The 18536-nt window shown below is 34.1% G+C and overlaps 1 protein-coding gene across 2 annotated transcripts in view; it reads left to right on the forward strand.

Annotated features, from left to right (window-relative positions):
• The window catches only part of TRHDE (thyrotropin releasing hormone degrading enzyme), a 420293-nt gene that overhangs the window by 348085 nt on the left and 53672 nt on the right, over positions 1–18536 (forward strand). For both annotated transcript variants that reach the window (XM_050749271.1, XM_050749272.1), the window contains exons 13-15: positions 15062–15209; positions 17291–17388; positions 17823–17930. In XM_050749271.1, coding sequence (XP_050605228.1) covers positions 15062–15209; positions 17291–17388; positions 17823–17930 — 354 coding nt within the window. The remainder of the gene's footprint in view (positions 1–15061; positions 15210–17290; positions 17389–17822; positions 17931–18536) is intronic.

Below are 18536 nucleotides of genomic sequence, written 5' to 3' on the forward strand. Positions count from 1 at the left end.
CTTAGCAGAGACTCAGAAGATACAGATTAAACAAACTACAGACAAATCCATAGAAAAAATATTCCTTTAAGGTATTTTAATTGAGATGAAATTATCTTTGAAATAATCAAGCAGCAAGTGTAAGGTTTTTATTTTTTAAGGGCATTTTAGTCATAGGGGATGTACCAGTTTCTGTCATTTTATCTAAAACTATCAATTTTGAAAAAGATTTTATCACTTTATCATCTTTTCTCCTAGGTTTCTGCTTCTTAATATTAAACATGTGATTCTTGAGAAAATTATTGTTGTGTTAGCATTGTATATTAAACAATAATAATAATGACTGTTATTAAATTAAGGTTCCAGAATTTTCTTCTTGTATCAGTGGTTCTCTTACAGAAGAGAAATTTCTAACTCAATTTTATACTCTTTCAGTTTTAATAATATTGTTGAACTATATGTGATCATTATAGTAAAATATAAAATATTCTTTAATATAATTCTTATTTAAAAAGTGTCACTTTATTTTGCACTCACATTTTGGAATAATATTAATATATATCCTTGTTCTGAATTAACTAGCACTTTTTTGCTATTGTTTTGTATCTTCATTGATGCTTCAACTTTAGAAAATTACTTCTTACAAGTGTTAATGAGGGGTAAATTTTCAGACAGTAAGCAAGGACTTAACTATGAGACTGTTATTAAAATTAATGAGTGTCACTCTTAGAACATGGTAAATCTATACCATTAATGTCTTCTAATTGTTAATCATCATTAAGGAGTTAGAACATCATTATCATTACTTTTTCTATGTTTTATTTGAACATTATCACCATTAAAGAAAATCAAGGCAAAGTTACAGTCATATTTCTGAGCTGGAGATCCAAGAGTAATTAAATATTTCTAGATGAATAGTGTTTTTTGAATTTTGTGACACTGGAAGTTGCAACTAAAATTGAGAAATTTGATAAATAGGTAGCTATCAGAAGCAACTGTCTTCCCTATAACCTCTGTCCCTGGATGTTTTGAAAACTATAAGTTAATGTCCCAAAGGACAAAAAGTATCAGTTATTATATTATATAGATGTTAGATGATTTCAAAAAGGTTTCAATATATTTTAATTCTAAGTATTAAAAATTTCCTTAAATAAATCCAAAACACTTTGTGGGTTCAAATTTTAAAATAAATTGTTAGCATTTTTTCTATGTCACCATTTACATTATACTCTTTGTGGATCAGTGTATTTTTTTAGCTTTGCCCTTTATTTCTTTCAGTTACTATTTAGTACCCTTGAGGGAGAGCAAAGTACCAAAAATCTAAGACTCCTGCTTCCTGAAAGATGGTTTCAAGTGTGCACAACTATCTTTTTGAAGATATTAAACCGTTTTCTATACAATGAATTATATATTTGAAGTCCTTTTTCTGTCTCACTAGTAATAAAACATATTTTTTCTTTCCACACTTCATCTGAAATAGCATTGAGGGTTTTTAACTCTAATTTGGAATACAGCGTAATATTCTGAGAGGCAGGAAAAGATCACTTTAAATCATAAAGAATTAGATTAGATATTTCATTTCTCTGTAAGTAAAAATGGATATTTTACTAAGATTAGAGAATGTGAAAATGCATGGCACACATAGAAGTTGTGTCCTTCTCTATCCATTTTCTATTATTCATTATTGCTTGAAATAGTTTCTTTGACATGCTTTAATATCTTTTTGCAGCTGTAATTCAATGTAAGAGAAATATGAATGACTGTGTATTATTGTTACTAAATGAAAAAAGCCTTTTTTCCTTTGATGCAATAGATAAATGTTTAAAGACAAACAAATAAAATGCCTTTCTTATGTTGTACAATCTACATGAGACAGATGATAGGATATTTCTCTAACTGATGACTGAGTAAATCACTTCATTTTCATTGTTTCCACAGTGTTGACCAACATGCTGCCAGTCTAGCTTCCCAATTCCAATTTAAACACATGATTCAGAATGACTTTGGAGGGTTGTGATACCCATGAATTTATGGGGCACTTGTATGTGGGATTCTCATCACTGTACAGCAACCCTGTCGTTTTTGTGACAGAGACTGTTTGACTGGTTTCGGATTTATGATGGAAATAATTCAGAACAGAGTAATAATTTTCCCTTGGCAATTACACTACCATTTGGTAGTTTGTCCCTAAGGGGAAAATGAATGTGCTGGGATCTTTACATGAATTTATTAGCTCAATGTAGGGAACAAATCAAGGTCAGCATACAGATGCACGGCACGTGATGCTGAATTCTAGTTCTAGTTCTTCAGTCTTAAGGCTGCCACCTTTGTGTGGCACTTTACAGTTTACAAAATACTCTTCCATTTCTTGTCTTTTAACTCATGATGGCGCTAGAAGGTAAATATCGTTTCCCCCATTGTATAAAGGAAGAAACTGAGACTAAAATGGTCGCCTTTCTTGAAGTTTGTTATTCAGCAAATATTCTTAAGCATACGCCATATGAAGGCTTTATGATACATGCTGGGGATACAGAGATAAATAAGATTTAGACTCTGCTTTGTTTTCTAACTATTTATTGTGAAGAATTTCAAATGTGCACACACACTGGAAAAAGAGTGTAATGAAGCTGCTGTATCAATCATTTTGCATCAACAATTGTTTACTCATGGTCAATCTTATTTCATCCATGTCCCCATCCAACCTTTTATACTATTTTGAAGCAAATTCCACACTTCAAATTAATTTATTTAAATAATTTTCACTGTGTATCTCTAATAATTATTATTGTTTTTAAACATGACCATCTAAAAATGAACATCCCTTTAGTAATATCAACTATCCAGGAAGTGTCCAAATTTCCAACAGTCTCATAAATGCCATATTGTTTTCACAGTTTGCTTGAATTAGGATCTAAATGATTTTACTTCTCAGTGACTAGTTAATATCTTTTCAGTTTAAAACTATTTATTTTTCATTTTAATTAAAAAACAATTTCCTTCCCAACTATTTAGTGAGGAAAGTTGTTTTTCCTATTCAACTTTCCACAGTCTGGATTTTGCTGATTGCATCCCCACTGTGCACTTTTATGTGTTCCTCTGTCCCCTCTTTTCACTGTAAATTGGTAACTGGATCTAGAGGCTTGATCCAGTACAGGTTTAAATTTTAGGCAAAATTACTTCAGAGTTGATTCTATATGCACACATAACATAAATAATTGTCTGTCTTTTTGTGATATTCACAACTGTTGCTGTCCAATGTCTAAATCTGTTAATTCACTGGGTGTTGCAAAATGCTGTTTCCTTCATTCATGGTTTGTTTGTTTTTTTTTTGTTTTGTTTTGTTTTGTTTTTTTATGTGTAAATGGAATAGGTTTTCAAAAAGAAACTTGCTGTTGTTTACTATTTGGTAACCAGTGATACAGTTTCTTTTTTTAAAAAAAGTCAGAATAAATGCTTGATGGTTTTCTTTATTTTTCAGTTTCAAAACTAATGAGCCAGTTCTCTAGCGTGCCCTATAGTGACCAATTATTTTGTTTTGGTTTGTCTTTAAGTTTTGTTTTGACCTTATGAATTTAAGTCTATCAGATAGATTTCAAGTCATAGCAGTTTTATTCTTAATGACACTCAAAAATGGTCTAACTTTGGCCAGGAGGTTCTTTAAGTGGGTTGCAGAGCACAGATTCAATGGGTTGCTATCACTTTGCTCTTGGTAGAGTCCCTCTGTCTTTTTTGGCTGCTCTTTAAGCCTTTCAAAGCCTTTCCAAGCCTTTTCTCTTTTTAAAGCCATCATTCCCTTTAGCATCACTAGGTTACACTCTTAAAAGTGTTTCTATTTTTCCTTCAAAAATGTACCATTTTTCGGAGTGTTGTATTGTCTTCCTGCTTAATTATTAAACTTTGTGTCAGTCTAAAATTTCAACCTTAGCCCTACATTTAAAAAATTATAAAAGGCTCCTATATGTATTGATACCTGCATGTATGAGCTAGAGCTGTACTTGGTTTTGAGATTTAGTTTTGAAATATTTAATTGAGATGGGCTATCTTTGGGTTTCTTTTCAGGCCCAAAATTCAGCCCTACAGTTTTGTAGAGGATGCGATTACTCCCATGCACCATATGCCATTATTTGAGTCCTTCACCCTTTCCTTCTCAGGCAAAGTATAGAACCTGAAACCACTTTCCATAGCCTTAATTCTTGCCTTTCCTATAAAACCTTGAGATAGAAAGTATTTCTTTGTTTGAAGCGTTTTTTCTTATGTAAATTAAATATACTTTATGTCATTACGTCCCCTTTTTTGGGGGACCACATCCTGGTACTCTATTTGTTTACCTGTGTCAACAATATTTCTGAAAGCAAAGTGTTATTGTAATGCATGCTGTTCATGGTAGGTATAGTACTGGTAACTGAATCAGCCTCTGTAGGCCAGTGTCTGGGCTAAGAGTGTTCTCTGATTTATGTAGACTGGATGAAATACTAAAGGAATCCAGGGAATGGGCTCAGTGGTTAAGAACATGGCTTTGGGTAATGTGGCCAAAAAATGGCCAAAGGCTAAAAGGAGTATTTATGAGTCACTAAGACCTCCATTTTAATGTCATCCATGAACCAAACTTCTCCCTCCATCCCCATTTATTGTTATGCTTTTCTCATAAGACTTCCATGGATTATTCCCACTTGATATCCCCTATAATTTTCTCTCGTATTTTCTTTTACTAGAACATGGTAAAGAGAATAAAAAATTACCACCAGTTCTTTTTGGAATAGTGGCAAGAATATCATGGGCATGGTGTAGGAAGACTGGGTTCAAATTCCAGCTCTCCCCTTATTTGCAATATGACCCTAGGGAGGTTAGAAAACTTTTTTGAGCCTCAATTTTGATCTGTGGAATGGGGATGGTAATACTGCCAACCCGAGAAGATATTTTCACATACACAGAACCCTAAAGCAATGTTGGCTACCACAGTGCCTGTCTGATCTATGTAAGGCTGTCTGCTCCTTTGTCTGGGATCATTTGCTGCTTTACAAAGACTGAAAACATGTACTCAGAGATTTTCCAAGAAACACATGTTTAGCTTAATAATTCTAATTTGGGTATTCTATCCAAAGAAAATCATTCAGAGCATGTAAAAGTATTATGTACAAAGATGTTCTTAGACCTGTTATTTACAATATAAAACATGTATATAACCACAATATTTGACAATAGTGAACTACACTAATCTTCTCAACAGAATGTTGTTAGAACCAATCCAAAGGTAATTATGAAGAATTTGAATAACATGCAAAAAATTTTTTGAGTACTGATTTTATTTCCTGCTCTTTTCTTTCTTTATTTTTTTTAACTTTTATTTTAGGGTCGGGGGTACATGTGCAAGTTTGTCATATAGGTAAATTGCGAGTCATAGGGATTTGGTTTACAGATTATTTTGTCATGCAGGTAATAAGCATAGTACCTGATAGGTAGTTTTTCAATCTTCACCCTCCTCCCTCCCTCCACAATAAGTTAAATATATAAACTTCTTTGTGTAATATATAAAAGACAAAACTTTTGACATACATATTAGACTAGAGAAGACAAAGTCAGTTCTCTTTAAGTTGTTTGGTTTGAGTGATGTTTTTACTCTTTTCTAGTTTCCTGTTATTCACAGATTTCTCCAAAAAGCAGCCATATAGGAAGTTAGAAGCTTCACTGATTTATGGACCTTTAGGTTAAAGATTGGATGTCCTGATGGCAGTAGACTCAACCTCTGAAAAATTCTGTTGGAATTTTTTATTCTTTTTACTCCCATGTGGCCCCTTTAGAGCACTGAAAAACTTCACTGCTCAATAAGCAGAATTCCATACTAGATTTAAGAGTTGCTTTTTCCATGGAAATTATAATCTCTGTGGATTTTTTTTTATTCATTTCCGGCAGTAGTCTGTATTTAAATCCTAGGCTAATTCTGCTAATTAACCCAAAGTGGAATATACACCTTCCTGTACATAAAGAACATATTATTTTAAAGTGGATTCATTATTGAAATTATTTATCAGTGACCTTCCCTATGTTTTCTAATGCTGCTTTTAACATTTAAACAATAAAAAAATGTGTGGATAAGTTTTGTAATTTTTTTTCTGATATTTTCATAAGAAACTTTCTAAAACAAACGTCATGCATGGTCTGTCTTTAAAACTCATATTCTCTGTTTTTATGTCATTCATTTCACTCACTAGGTATATATTTTTCTCATGTAAGCATAGTCCGTATAGTGAGACAAGACCAACTGGGAAATCATATTTCACATCCTTCTCATCTTGAAAGACCACGTGGCACATTTGAGTTTGCTCTCCGTAGCAGCCAGAGTCACCCTTTTAAAGCATAAATCAGATCGTGTCATTTCCCAGCTCAAAAACTTGCGGTGGCTTTCCATCACACGTAGAAAAACAATCTGAGCTCCCACTGTGCAGCAAAAACTTCGGGTGCCTGCATGTGTGTATATGCACCTGGGTCTGCGCTAGGTCTCTGCAGGGGCAGAAGCAGGAACCACAGGTGGACTGCCTGCCCCCATGGAGTCACCTTCTAAGCGCATGAGAATGAGAACATCACCATGGTGCAGGGCATCTGACTTTCAGAAAATGTAACTGATGGAAGAAAGCAATTCCCATCCTCTAATTTAATGTCGCAGCAGTGTTCTGCTGTTTGTGGTGCATCAGTTTTTTCATGAAGATTTAAAAAGAAGAGTACCTGAGGAACTGGCATTGGAGCATGCTAAAATAAAGATTCTGAAAATCAGAACTAATTAAAGCAAGGTAAAGAACCGGACCAACCAAGAGAGGGCCACTGCCAATGAGCTTTGCTTCAGAGAGTCTATCAAGTGAGGAGGAAGGCTGTAAGGCAAAGCACCTGGCTAAGCACCTGGAAGAGAAAGACCTAGTGGCAAAACAGCAGGATACATTTTACAAGGAGCAGCTGGCTAGACTGGAGAAGAGGAGCTGAGTTCCACAAAGTCACCACTGAGCAATATCAGAAAGCTGCCAAAGAGATGGAAGTAAAGTTCAGTGGCATGAGTTTTGTCCTATCTGTGCTGATCTGCGGGCCAGAATTCTTCAGTGTTGTCAAGAGAGCACACACCAGACCCTCAGTGGTTTTGCAGTAGCTAACCTGTAAGTGTGCTGTGTTCATCATGCCAAACAGGACATGATTGAGAAGAGATGGTAATATCAACTTCTGGAACAAGCAAATCTCCTTCAACGTTAATTCCAGAGGTAGAACTTTTTTTTTCCTAGCAAGAAATTAACCCATTTAAAGAGAATACCATTAAAGAGAAGCACCAGAGGGTGAATTCTGACAAATTATGTCACATTTTGATCAGTAATGATTTGAAAAGACAGCCTTCTTGACCTTTTTGCACTTTCTACTTCTACTGGCCATAAAAACTTTCTCTTCTAATCAAGCTCCTTCATTTCATGAACCTTCGCTCTAACAAAGCTAGGGGTGAGGGTGAGGCTAAGTTATTGATAATTGGAGTGTAAAGAAGAGAGGGAAAAAACCTAGATCTTAGGAAAAGAGTGCTGTGTGAGATTATCTAGGCTGTGGCATATTGGTTTTCTCCTTTGACTGTATAAGAGTTCTTTCACTTTAACTTCTTATGATGATCATGCCAGTAAGAGACAAAAAGGAAGGAAAATTTACCTCTTGTTAGAATAATGTTTATGATTACAAGTGAAATAAGGCATTTAAAAAATCAGTATAAAGGCAACCTTAAGCTTTTACAATCTCTTCTCTATCATGAATACTGACATCTTTTCTTCATTCACTATTAATAACAAATACATTTTCTGATGGACAAAAGAGAAAAACAACCCAAAGCCCTTATTATTTCAGGTTTTTCATGCTCTGGTTACCGCTGACCTCTGCAACTTCATACCCTGACCTTTTTCCTCAGCTAACTCCACGCCAGCTACAAAGGCTCTCTGTTATTCCTTCAACATCCCAGTCTGTTCCTGTCTCAAGACCTTTGAATTTGCTGTTTCCTCAGTCAGTATTCTCCTCCCACCAAACTTGCTGTTTCCTCAGTCAGAATAATTCTCTCACCAGAATCGATCAACCTGTTCTCTCACTTCATGCAGGTGACACATTCCCTAACCACCCTATTTAAACCACTCCCCTCTAATTCTTCTTTCCCTAACCCTGCTTGCTTTCCCTTCATATCATCTGGGACCACATTATGTATGTATTTGTGTATTAAGTCTAATGTGATAAATTCCATGAAAGTGGCATGCAAGCCAGATGTGAATGGAAGGAAGGAAGAAAGCAGTTAACCCTAATTCAAAGACGTATTTTGAGAGGTTGCCTCATCGGGTAGAACCAGCAGGAGCTTTCTTGTCAGTCCTGGGTTTGAATTCTAGCCCTGCTACTCGTTAGCCACGTGAGGTTGGCAAGGGGCATATTTTCTGAAACTTTAGCTTCTTTCTCTAAAAACAATGGGCATAATAGTACTGATATTGATGCTTAGTATAACTATTCTAAAGGATAGTAGACTGAAAGAAATTTAGACCATCTTTTCGTAACATCATAACTGGTATACATTAATTCCTCAATACATGATAACTTGAAATTATTAACTGGATAGTTTCCTAAACAATAGTTGACTTGGGCCTTAAAACTAAGGTTTTTTTTCTCTTTTTGACCAAATAACTGACATCTGTTAATTCTTCCAATTAATGGTCAAACATTGACCCTATTTCTCGACACTATTAAGTACCCAGTGGACTCTGTTTTAAGATGATGGTTGATTTCTTATGATATTATGTTTGGAAATACAGAAGAAAGCATGTGTAGAGAAGAAATGCTGGATGCAATGATGGTGGTAGTGAGACTACATAAATTACAAAATAAATGTTTCCTGGATGTCTTATTTTTAATTTTTAAATGTTTACTGAAGAAGGAACTCTAGAAATCATGTTGTTTACCCTTGCCAATTTTCTGACTAGGAGAAAGAGATTTCTAAGCCTTCCATCAATTTATTTAAATGAATGGCATAAATAACACGATTGCTTCTAGGAAAGTAATTTGCTAATCAGAGAAAAATAAAGTAGAGATGTTTGTATAATGCCTCTACATGCTCACTGGCTGTAAAGCTATTTTGTTTTGGTATAGACTCGCTAATGTAAAGCTGTTATCTAGATACCTGTGGCCTTCTTGTCTTCTATATGTGTTATCATTAATAAAATAGATGAGAAAAAATACTGTCAATATCACCCTAATAAAATTCTCTCATCCTGCTGTTTTTTAACCTTCAAAAACACTTAATTAAAAATATGGTTATGTTTAAGTTTTATAGTATCTTTGGCAAGTGCTCCTGTTTTTAAAAGCTATGACATTATTGACATAATTTAATTTGGTTTAAGGACCATTTATTGAGTACCTATTCTGTGCTGGGTTCTGCATTAGGCTGTGGGGATAAAAAGACGGGTGGAGCATATTTCATTTTCTGAAAGAGCTAAGGCCAGTGAGTAAGATAACACTGTGAGAAAATAATAACTAACGTCCCGATAATTATTATGAATAGAGGTGTTCTCAAAGTGTTAGTTGAACCCAGAAAAAAGGTGCCTAAGTCAAGTTTGGGATCAGGCTTTCTGGAAGAGAAGGAGCAGAAGGAGGAGGGGCTCTGAGATCTCTTCTCTGTGCACCTTTTCACGTTACTAATTGTGTTAGGCCATTCTTGTAATGCTATAAAGAAATATGTGAGACTGTGTAATTTATAAGAAAAGAGGTTTAATTGGCTCACAATTTTGCAGGATGTAAAGGAAGCATAGTCCTGGTGTCTGGGGAGGCCTCAGGAAACTTCTACTCATGGTTGAAAGTGAAGTAGGAGCAGACATATCATCTGACAAAAGTAGGAGCAAGAGAGAGAGAGTCAGGGGGAGGCATCATATACTTTTAAATGACCAGATCTCATGAGAACTCAGCATCAGGAAGACAGCACCAATCCATGAAGGCGGATCTGCCTCACGATCCAAACACCTCCCACCAGGCCCCACTTCCAGCATTGGGAATTGCAATTCAACATGAGATTTGGGCGGGGACAAATGTTCATACTATATCACTAATTTTATGGGGCTACAAATTAATAACTTCCTTTTTCATCTCTTCAGACAATTAAGCAATGGCTGAATGATATCTTTTTTTTCTCTCTAGAAACTGATCAAATGAGCTGTTGGTTGACAGAGATACTTCCCCTGTGTTTTTCCCCTTTTATTCTATGGTACATCAAGAACTATTGGGATTTCCAATCTGTACCATAAGGTTTTCCCACAAAGAGCGTATAAAGCCTTTTAATAATGAATAATGAAAAATAACAGATAAATCCTACTAAATTTTTTAATTAAGCATTTCAGCAAGTGCTTTAAAAATCTGTGCCCTAAGGGACAGTGAAAGTATCTTCAGCAAGCATTGTGAAATATGTAGGAGACTGTTTTTGGGCTTTAAATGAATATTCAGTTAATATTCATTTATTAGAGTATGATGTAGAGTATCAAGAGTAGAGTATGATGCTCCAAAGAATCTGAGAATTGTGTTTTATTTGTATTTCTCTAAGTTTCAAGCCCAGAAATCAATTGTCTTTAAAGAAAACTCACAGTTAAATAGGTTATTTTCTATACAAGCCACCCATCTCAGTAAGATTCAGGGGTTAACATTCAAAGGAATTCAGAATGGTTTTTAAAAAGCAATTTTGGATTTTAGGTGGAAACAAAGCCAGTTAAGGTCAGAGCATTTCAATATCAGCTAACATAGTCTTGTTTTAATCTCTTTCTTATAAAATACATTATCTAGTGCACTTAAAAATGTATTTTATTTCAAGCGCTTATAAATTGGAGGAGGAGGAGGGAAAGATATATGTGTGTGTGTAGCAAGGGATGGGAGGAGCAGCTGTCTAGCTGCATATGGACAATCTTTTATTTATTTTTGTAACATTCCTCATTTGCTTCTTTCTCATTGTCTTTTCTTTGATTCCCAAATCATTTCTTATGCTCATCCTCACTCCAATAGTAGGGGAGAAAGGTATAATCTACAACCTCTTCCTAAAATATTAATAGGACACACTTAATTATATATGAAATACATACAATATGTATTCTTTAAATTTGCTATTTTTAATTTTTGTTAGCAATATTTCCCTGTGGTGATGCAAATTTAGGGAAACTGCATTTCACCATCAGAACCCTAAGTGTGCTGCCTACTGGGCCGATTACAGTGAGCTAATGTCGTGTTTCATTCACTGGATTCCACATACTTTCCTATATTGATTGCACTATCAGTAGTAGTAATCACAGATATCATTACCAGCCAATTACACAAACACGCATCTGAGCTAGGTAACCTATACTCCAACATTATCTCTTACAGTTCTTAATTTTGTAATGAAGCTGATCAGCCTCTTTTCCAATTAAGTGTACCTACATATTGTGATGTCGTGGGCTTAAATGCAAGTATATTAAATTATGTAGTTGGTAATTACATATGTTGGTACCACAACAGAAGGAGGGCAATTTGAGTATAATCTGTTTCTTATTCTATTCGAGGTCAACATTAAAGAAGGTTAACTGCTGTTAAAAAAAAAATTGACCCCAAACACATTTGGTAAGATAAAATGGAAATTATTTCTGCTCACATAACTGGAGTGTGTGTGAGAATTGATATAGTCATGCAGTCATCCAGGGACCCAGGCAGGTTTTTGATATATTCAATACAAGACTGTCAAGGTCACCTGGAAGGTTCACTTAAGGAGAAAGAACATAGAATACTTAATGGGAGATGTCTAAGGACAATCCAGGCAGAGAGGCACATTCATATTCTATTGGCTAGATCACAGTCTCATGACCACACCTAAGTACCAGGAGAACTGCGAAGTATAGTTCATTCAAAGAAGAAGAGAAGAGCATGGATCTGGGTGAGCAGTTAGAGATTCCTGCCAAAAGGACTCACAACAGAACTTGCTCCATTTCTCTGTTTAATGAGTGGTTTTCCTTACTTGCCTTTCCATTACTTGGAACTTTTATCAAGTTTGCTTTGCTTTTTTTTTTTCACACAATGCCAGATGTCTTATAAAACCTAGATCCACGTCTTGTCTCCTAGACTTGTACATATTAAGCAACTAAAGAATGGAGAATATAAAATTACAAAGTATTTTTCAAATTGTTAAATAGTTAAATTGTACCCATATTATTACAATTGTTTTTCAGTAGATTAAATTGTAGATATATAGGTTAGATTAAAAGCTTTTCTGTACCATAATGGGTGTCTCTTAGTTCCATCCTTTTATAGACAAAGAATGTGAACATTGGAGAGATAAATTATTTGCCTAATTGTACAAGTGTGGTAGTAGTCAGATTCAGGCTCTTTCTCAAATCTGAGTTTCTTTCCATAACATTATTTGTCATCGTTTTTATTTGTAGGCAAATTCCCTACAAAGTATGAATCATTAAATAATGTCTATACATTTTTAGAGATGAAATAAAACACAATAAATTATAATTGACATAAAGCTATCATGTCCAAATTTATGGGAAATGAGATTCAAGCAACTTTCCAAACTTATTTGAAGTTTTATAATAAGTTAGCTACTTACTAAAAGTTTTTTAAAATAATACATTACTTTTCTTATTTAACAAAATAATAATGGCTTCTAAATAAATCTTCAACTTTAACATTATACAATCCATGGCATGTATAAAGAGAAGGTGAATATTTAATCACCACACTAATTAATATTTAGAATTAAAAGTTAGAGAGAAACAAATTACAAAATCTGAACTACTGGAAGCTACATTTCTTTTAAGGACATAATCTAAAATATTATTTTAATAAAAATTGTATTACATTTTCAGGGAGTGGAACAAACCTGTGAAATCAAAATTTAAGTTATTATTGGGATGTTGTCCTGGCTAAAATATAGTTGCTTATTTAATTATTGTTGCCATAGCCTAATTTCATGCTGTTTCTACAAAAATGTATAAAATGGAATTTGCACAGGAAAAAAGTGGCACAAATGTAGGTATACTGTAAATTATAAATTTTCAGATTTTTAAATTATGTGAAATTTGAAGTTTGCTCACTATTTTATTTATGTGAATTATGAACCTGTGATCTTGTACTATGGTTGATCTTGTACTATGGTTGAATCAAAATCTTAGCGTGTCACACATTCTTTTGTTTTAATTAAAAGAAAACTGCAGCACCCTCTTCAGAATTGGTTTTTATTATGAACATTATAAGCACAATTATAAGCTAATATTCATCCGTAGGGTAATTTTTGCATGTGACATTGAATGAAGACTGAATAATATGGAAAAATTATTTTAACTGAAGATGAAAAGGGCTCTGTTTCCTCCCTGTCCACTTTCCACCATGCACAAATACAAAGGTCCATCTAATTTTGTTATGTTACAAAAGAACAGTGTGAAATGTAGATAAGCAGGACAACCAGGCTTTCTAGCTTTCATAGTTCCCTCTTCCCTATGTTAACAGTCTGCATTCAGTTGATTTGTCTTAGTCTGTTTGGGCTGTTATAACAAAATACCTTACACTGGGTAATTTAGGAACAACAGAAATTTTTGTTCATGGTTCTGGAGGCCAGGGAGTCCAAGATCAAGTTCCAGCAGATGAGAGCTTGCTTCAGAGATTGTGCCTTCTTGCTGCACACACCCTGAAAAGAAGAGTCAAGAAAACACATTGGAACCTCTTTAATAAGGGCACTAATCCCATTCCTGAAAGTAGAGCCCTCATGACCTCATCACTTCCAAAGGCCCTACCTCTTAATCCTGTCACAATGGATATTAGGTTCCAACACATACATTTTAGGGAAATATCAACATTCAAACCATAGCAAATATCAATGCTGAAAAATTCCACCAAAATACATAATGTCACTATATGCAGTGAAGACATCAAGGCTAAGACCATCTTTTAGTGTATTGTGGACTCTCATTTATATTGCTTTGATTTTGCTAGAATATTACATGTAGTCCACTGGAAAAAAGAGATATATAGTTCTTTTTGGCTTCTTTTCTTGATACGGCCTCTTATACTATAGACAATATGTATTAAGGTAATTTTTCAAAGGTACAATTTAGTATTTTCTAAGGAAACTGATATTGGTTCTCAAGGTGACACATTTTATTTTGAAAGGAAAATAATAGAAGAAAAGAGCTATTCTCGGCCAGGTGCAGTGGCTCACGCCTGTAATCCCAGCACTTTGGGAGGCTGAGGTGGGCAGATCACGAGATCAGGAGATCGAGACCATCCTGGCTAACACTGTGAAGCCCTGTCTTTACTAAAAATACAAAAAAATTAGCCGGGTGTGGTGGCAGGCACCTGTAGTCCCAGCTACTCAGGAGGCTGAGGCAGGAGAATGGCGTGAACCCGGGAGGCGGAGCTTGCAGTGAGCCGAGATGGCACTACTGCACTCCAGCCTGGGTGACAGAGCGAGACTCCATCTCAGGAAAAAAAAAAAAAAAAAAAAGCTATTCCTTTAACATTTTTATAATTTGGACTTTATTAAAATCTAGCTCAGATTTTCATCAGTGTTATAGAAAGCAACTTTAAAAAAAGGTTTGAAAAACATGCTAATATTGTAATCTAACAAACACTCAGAACTGCAAATTGACACTTTAATTTGATGATCTTTTAAAAAACAATGTGTATTAAATATCATTACCCTGAGCTAAATGACAAGTAAAGACAATATATGGAGAAACTGAAATTGCATTTCAGTAATCAATTATTTTCAATTGCTTGTTAACCTCTGAAGAGTTTCTGTGAAGGAACATATCTAGGCTTAGTCTTGCTTATATTCCACAATTGCTTGCTGTTAAAAAAAATATGCATTCTGATGTTTTTGTATTCATAAATTTTTAACTGTCCAACTCTGCATATATTAAGGTGGCACTGGCATCCTAAGTACGACTATATTTTAAAAGTAATTTTATTTTTATAGCACTGAATATGCTTTCTTTATACTGTGATGAATCTTGCTTTTCTGTCTTTTATTTGCGTAAAAATCTTCGTTTGTGCATCATCATGTATCTATTTTTTTTAACTGTAGGGCCGGCTATTTGCCTCAGAATATTCCTCTGGAGATTATCAGATACCTGTCTGAGGAGAAGGATTTTCTTCCATGGCATGCTGCCAGCCGAGCTCTTTATCCACTAGATAAATTACTGGACCGCATGGAAAACTACAACGTTTTCAATGTAAAAAGATATAATTTTTCTTTCTAATTTTTAGAAGATACACTATTTTATTCTTTTTCTACTATTATGTATGCAACTGATCCCAAGTTATTTTAGTTTGTTCTTCTAGTTTGTGCTATCCTGATTTTTGTCCTAATTGTCTATGCAACACAGATGATAATTATTTGAAGAAGAAATTTAATACAAAAGCTACCTTTTGCTCTGACCTAAAAGTGTCAATTAAGCTTAAATGCTCCAGAATTAAAGAAGAAATATACATGGCAAAGTTTTAAAGTTCAAACTTACTTTCCAAGAGTTAGAGGGCTCTGTGTTCACAAAGGACTTAACCTGGGTGGAAAGATCCCAAAGATCTTAACAGAATATAGGCATTTTCAGTAACGATTCTTAGTCATTATTTTTATCCAAAAGGGCATAGTGAATTCAATTCACTGCCTTAATTAACAAGGATAAGATCAACATTGAGGCAAAAGCCCATTCATAATTGGGTCCAAGGGGATACAGGAAAGCAAACAACAGATAATCTAAATAGACAAGAAGACATGACAAACATTCCAAATTGTTACCTGACCAGATTTTCTGAACTCAAAACCTAGTAAACCAAAATTACACTGCTCATGCCACCTAATCTGATTTAATAATTATTTTCAATAATATTAGGATTAAGTACGGCTCATGAGCCTTTTGATTCTTAAATTTCTTATCATTGTGCCTTCCGTGATCTTTGAACACTATTTGTTTTCCTTTAGTTAGTGTAAGAGACTGCTCTGTGTTTTATAAAATTATCTTATTTTTTATATCATACTGACTATACTAATTAACATACACATTTGGGATTACTGAAAAGTGGATTCCTGTGACATGAAATCTTTTTATTGGAGCCATCTGATTTCTGATGGCCATCAGAATTCCTTCCTTTTTATTTTTACTTTAAACCTACAGAAAATAAACTGTTTAATGATTTTTTAATGGGAATAATTACATTCATTGTTAGTTTTGTCTAAGCCCTTAGAACAGACATGCAAATAAATGGGCTGTTATAGTTATGATATGATTTTTTACCTGCTAGAGATATATTGCACATTAATTTCTCCCTAACACAAAAACACTGCGATATTAAATCTTTGTAAAAGTAAAATATATTTTTGAATATATTTGTACATTAGAATAGTGTATCATGTCAGATTCTTTGTTTTCAGTAAACAGTTTAGAATTGTTTTCATTGTAATTTCAGTGTTTGTATTCCTTTGGCAAAATTAAAGAACCACATTAAAGTGAGGGAGAGCCAACCTGGGCAACATGGTGAAACCCCATCTCTACAAAAAAAAATAAATAAATAAATACAAAAATTAACTGGGTGTAGTGGCTTGTGCCTGTAGTCACAGCTACTCCTGAGGCTGAGGTGGGAGGATGGCTTGAATCTGGGAGGTGGAGGATGCAGTGAGCCGTGATTGTTGCCACTGCACTCCAGCCAGGGCAACAGAGTGGAGACCCTGTCTAAAATAAAACAAAAAATAGCGAGGGAGACCATGCCTTACCTTGATACTGATACCTAAATATGTCATTAGCTGAATGAATTGTTGACTTTGAAATACCATTATAATTACACTGAAGAGTTCTGTGTATCTCAGCTTCATCAATACTAGGCTATTGGTTGGGCCAACATAGTAGTTTTGCATTAAATATGTCCTGTTGATATAAAATGCATAAATCATAGATGTCCATTTTCATATAGCATATCTATATACATTTGTACATATGTACACATAGGTGTTATCAATATTATTTATTTTCCTCATTTTGTTACAAAAGTCATCATCTAAAATATTTACTCATGCAAATTAGTGATTTAATAGGAAGAAGAGTAGACTTGTACCATTCCAATAGCATTTTATCCCTATTTTCTATATATGAAATATTACATTGAATAAAATTATAATAGAACATTACTGTACTTATAATTTTACTGATATTTGAAAGTAGGTACATTTTAAGAATATTTTAATTTTATTATAGAATTTTAATTATTAGTATATAGAAGTTTTAAACTGACCTTATGTTTATTTATTCTATACCCCATTTAGGAATATATTTTAAAGCAAGTTGCAACAACGTATATCAAGCTTGGGTGGCCGAAAAATAATTTTAATGGATCTCTTGTTCAAGCATCCTACCAACATGAGTACTGTTTTATTTTCTTATCCTCTTCTTTTACCGTAGAACTGTAAAATAATGTACTACTAGTGCCATTGTGACTTTAGCAGCATGGGACAATCTTCCTTTCATTCTTCATCTTACATTTCGCTTTCCCAAGAGGACTGCCGCTGGGTAGCACAGTTTCCATTGCCTGATCCTGAGAACAAAGACGTTTCCTTGCTGTGTTTTAATTTAAGATCTACCTTTATTGGTGATATTGAGATCGGAACCCATGCATCTCACTGGAGTACTGTCAAACTTTTAGTATGTTTAACTTCCACTCTGCCTAAGTGACTTTTACTCAGCAGCATAGGATTTCCAGATCTAAAAACCATTCCTATGTTAATAATCTATCTACTATTTAGGGAATGAATTTCTCTAACTTTCTTTTTAATTTGTTTCCCTTTTGATGATATCTAGAGAACTACGTAGAGAAGTTATAATGCTGGCCTGCAGTTTTGGCAACAAGCACTGTCACCAACAGGCATCAACTCTTATTTCAGATTGGATTTCCAGCAACAGGAACAGGTAAATTGAGCCAAATCCTATATTTCTGATATTATTCAATAGTGCTTTCAGATTCTCAGTGGATGCATTTCATTTACCAACTGGAGAAAAAGAAGACAAGGAAAAACAAAAGCATGCAGCAACATTTTGTATCAGGTTCACAGCTTCCAAGGCAATAGTGTGAAAGTCACAATACAGGTATCTTTGAAATGTTTCATTGAGTTAATGCTAACTTTATTAATTTAGATCTTTATTTTTAAATATATATATAAGTTGTCACCTTATTTCAAGTTTTGAAAGCTCTGCTATCTCATGAGAACAAAATAATGAAATTCAATCCAGACTCTTTCAGATTCTTTATAAAGGTTGTGGTATTTATTCATAAAACAATTACCAGCATATGTCATAAACAAAGTAGCATAACAAATGTTAATATTAAAAACTAAAAATAAAAGGTTATGAAAAAAAGATCTTTCTTTTTTCAGTGACCCTTCACAATGACCTTAAACTTGTATCTTATCTTAGAATTTTGCCATATAGTATTTTAATATACGAGGTTAAAGTTGTTTAATTAAATTACTTTTGAGGAAAAAATACTCTGCCAAATGTCACTTGCTAATGAAAGGA

Source organism: Macaca thibetana, chromosome 11, assembly GCF_024542745.1.
Source record: "Macaca thibetana thibetana isolate TM-01 chromosome 11, ASM2454274v1, whole genome shotgun sequence".
Lineage (NCBI taxonomy): Eukaryota > Metazoa > Chordata > Mammalia > Primates > Cercopithecidae > Macaca > Macaca thibetana.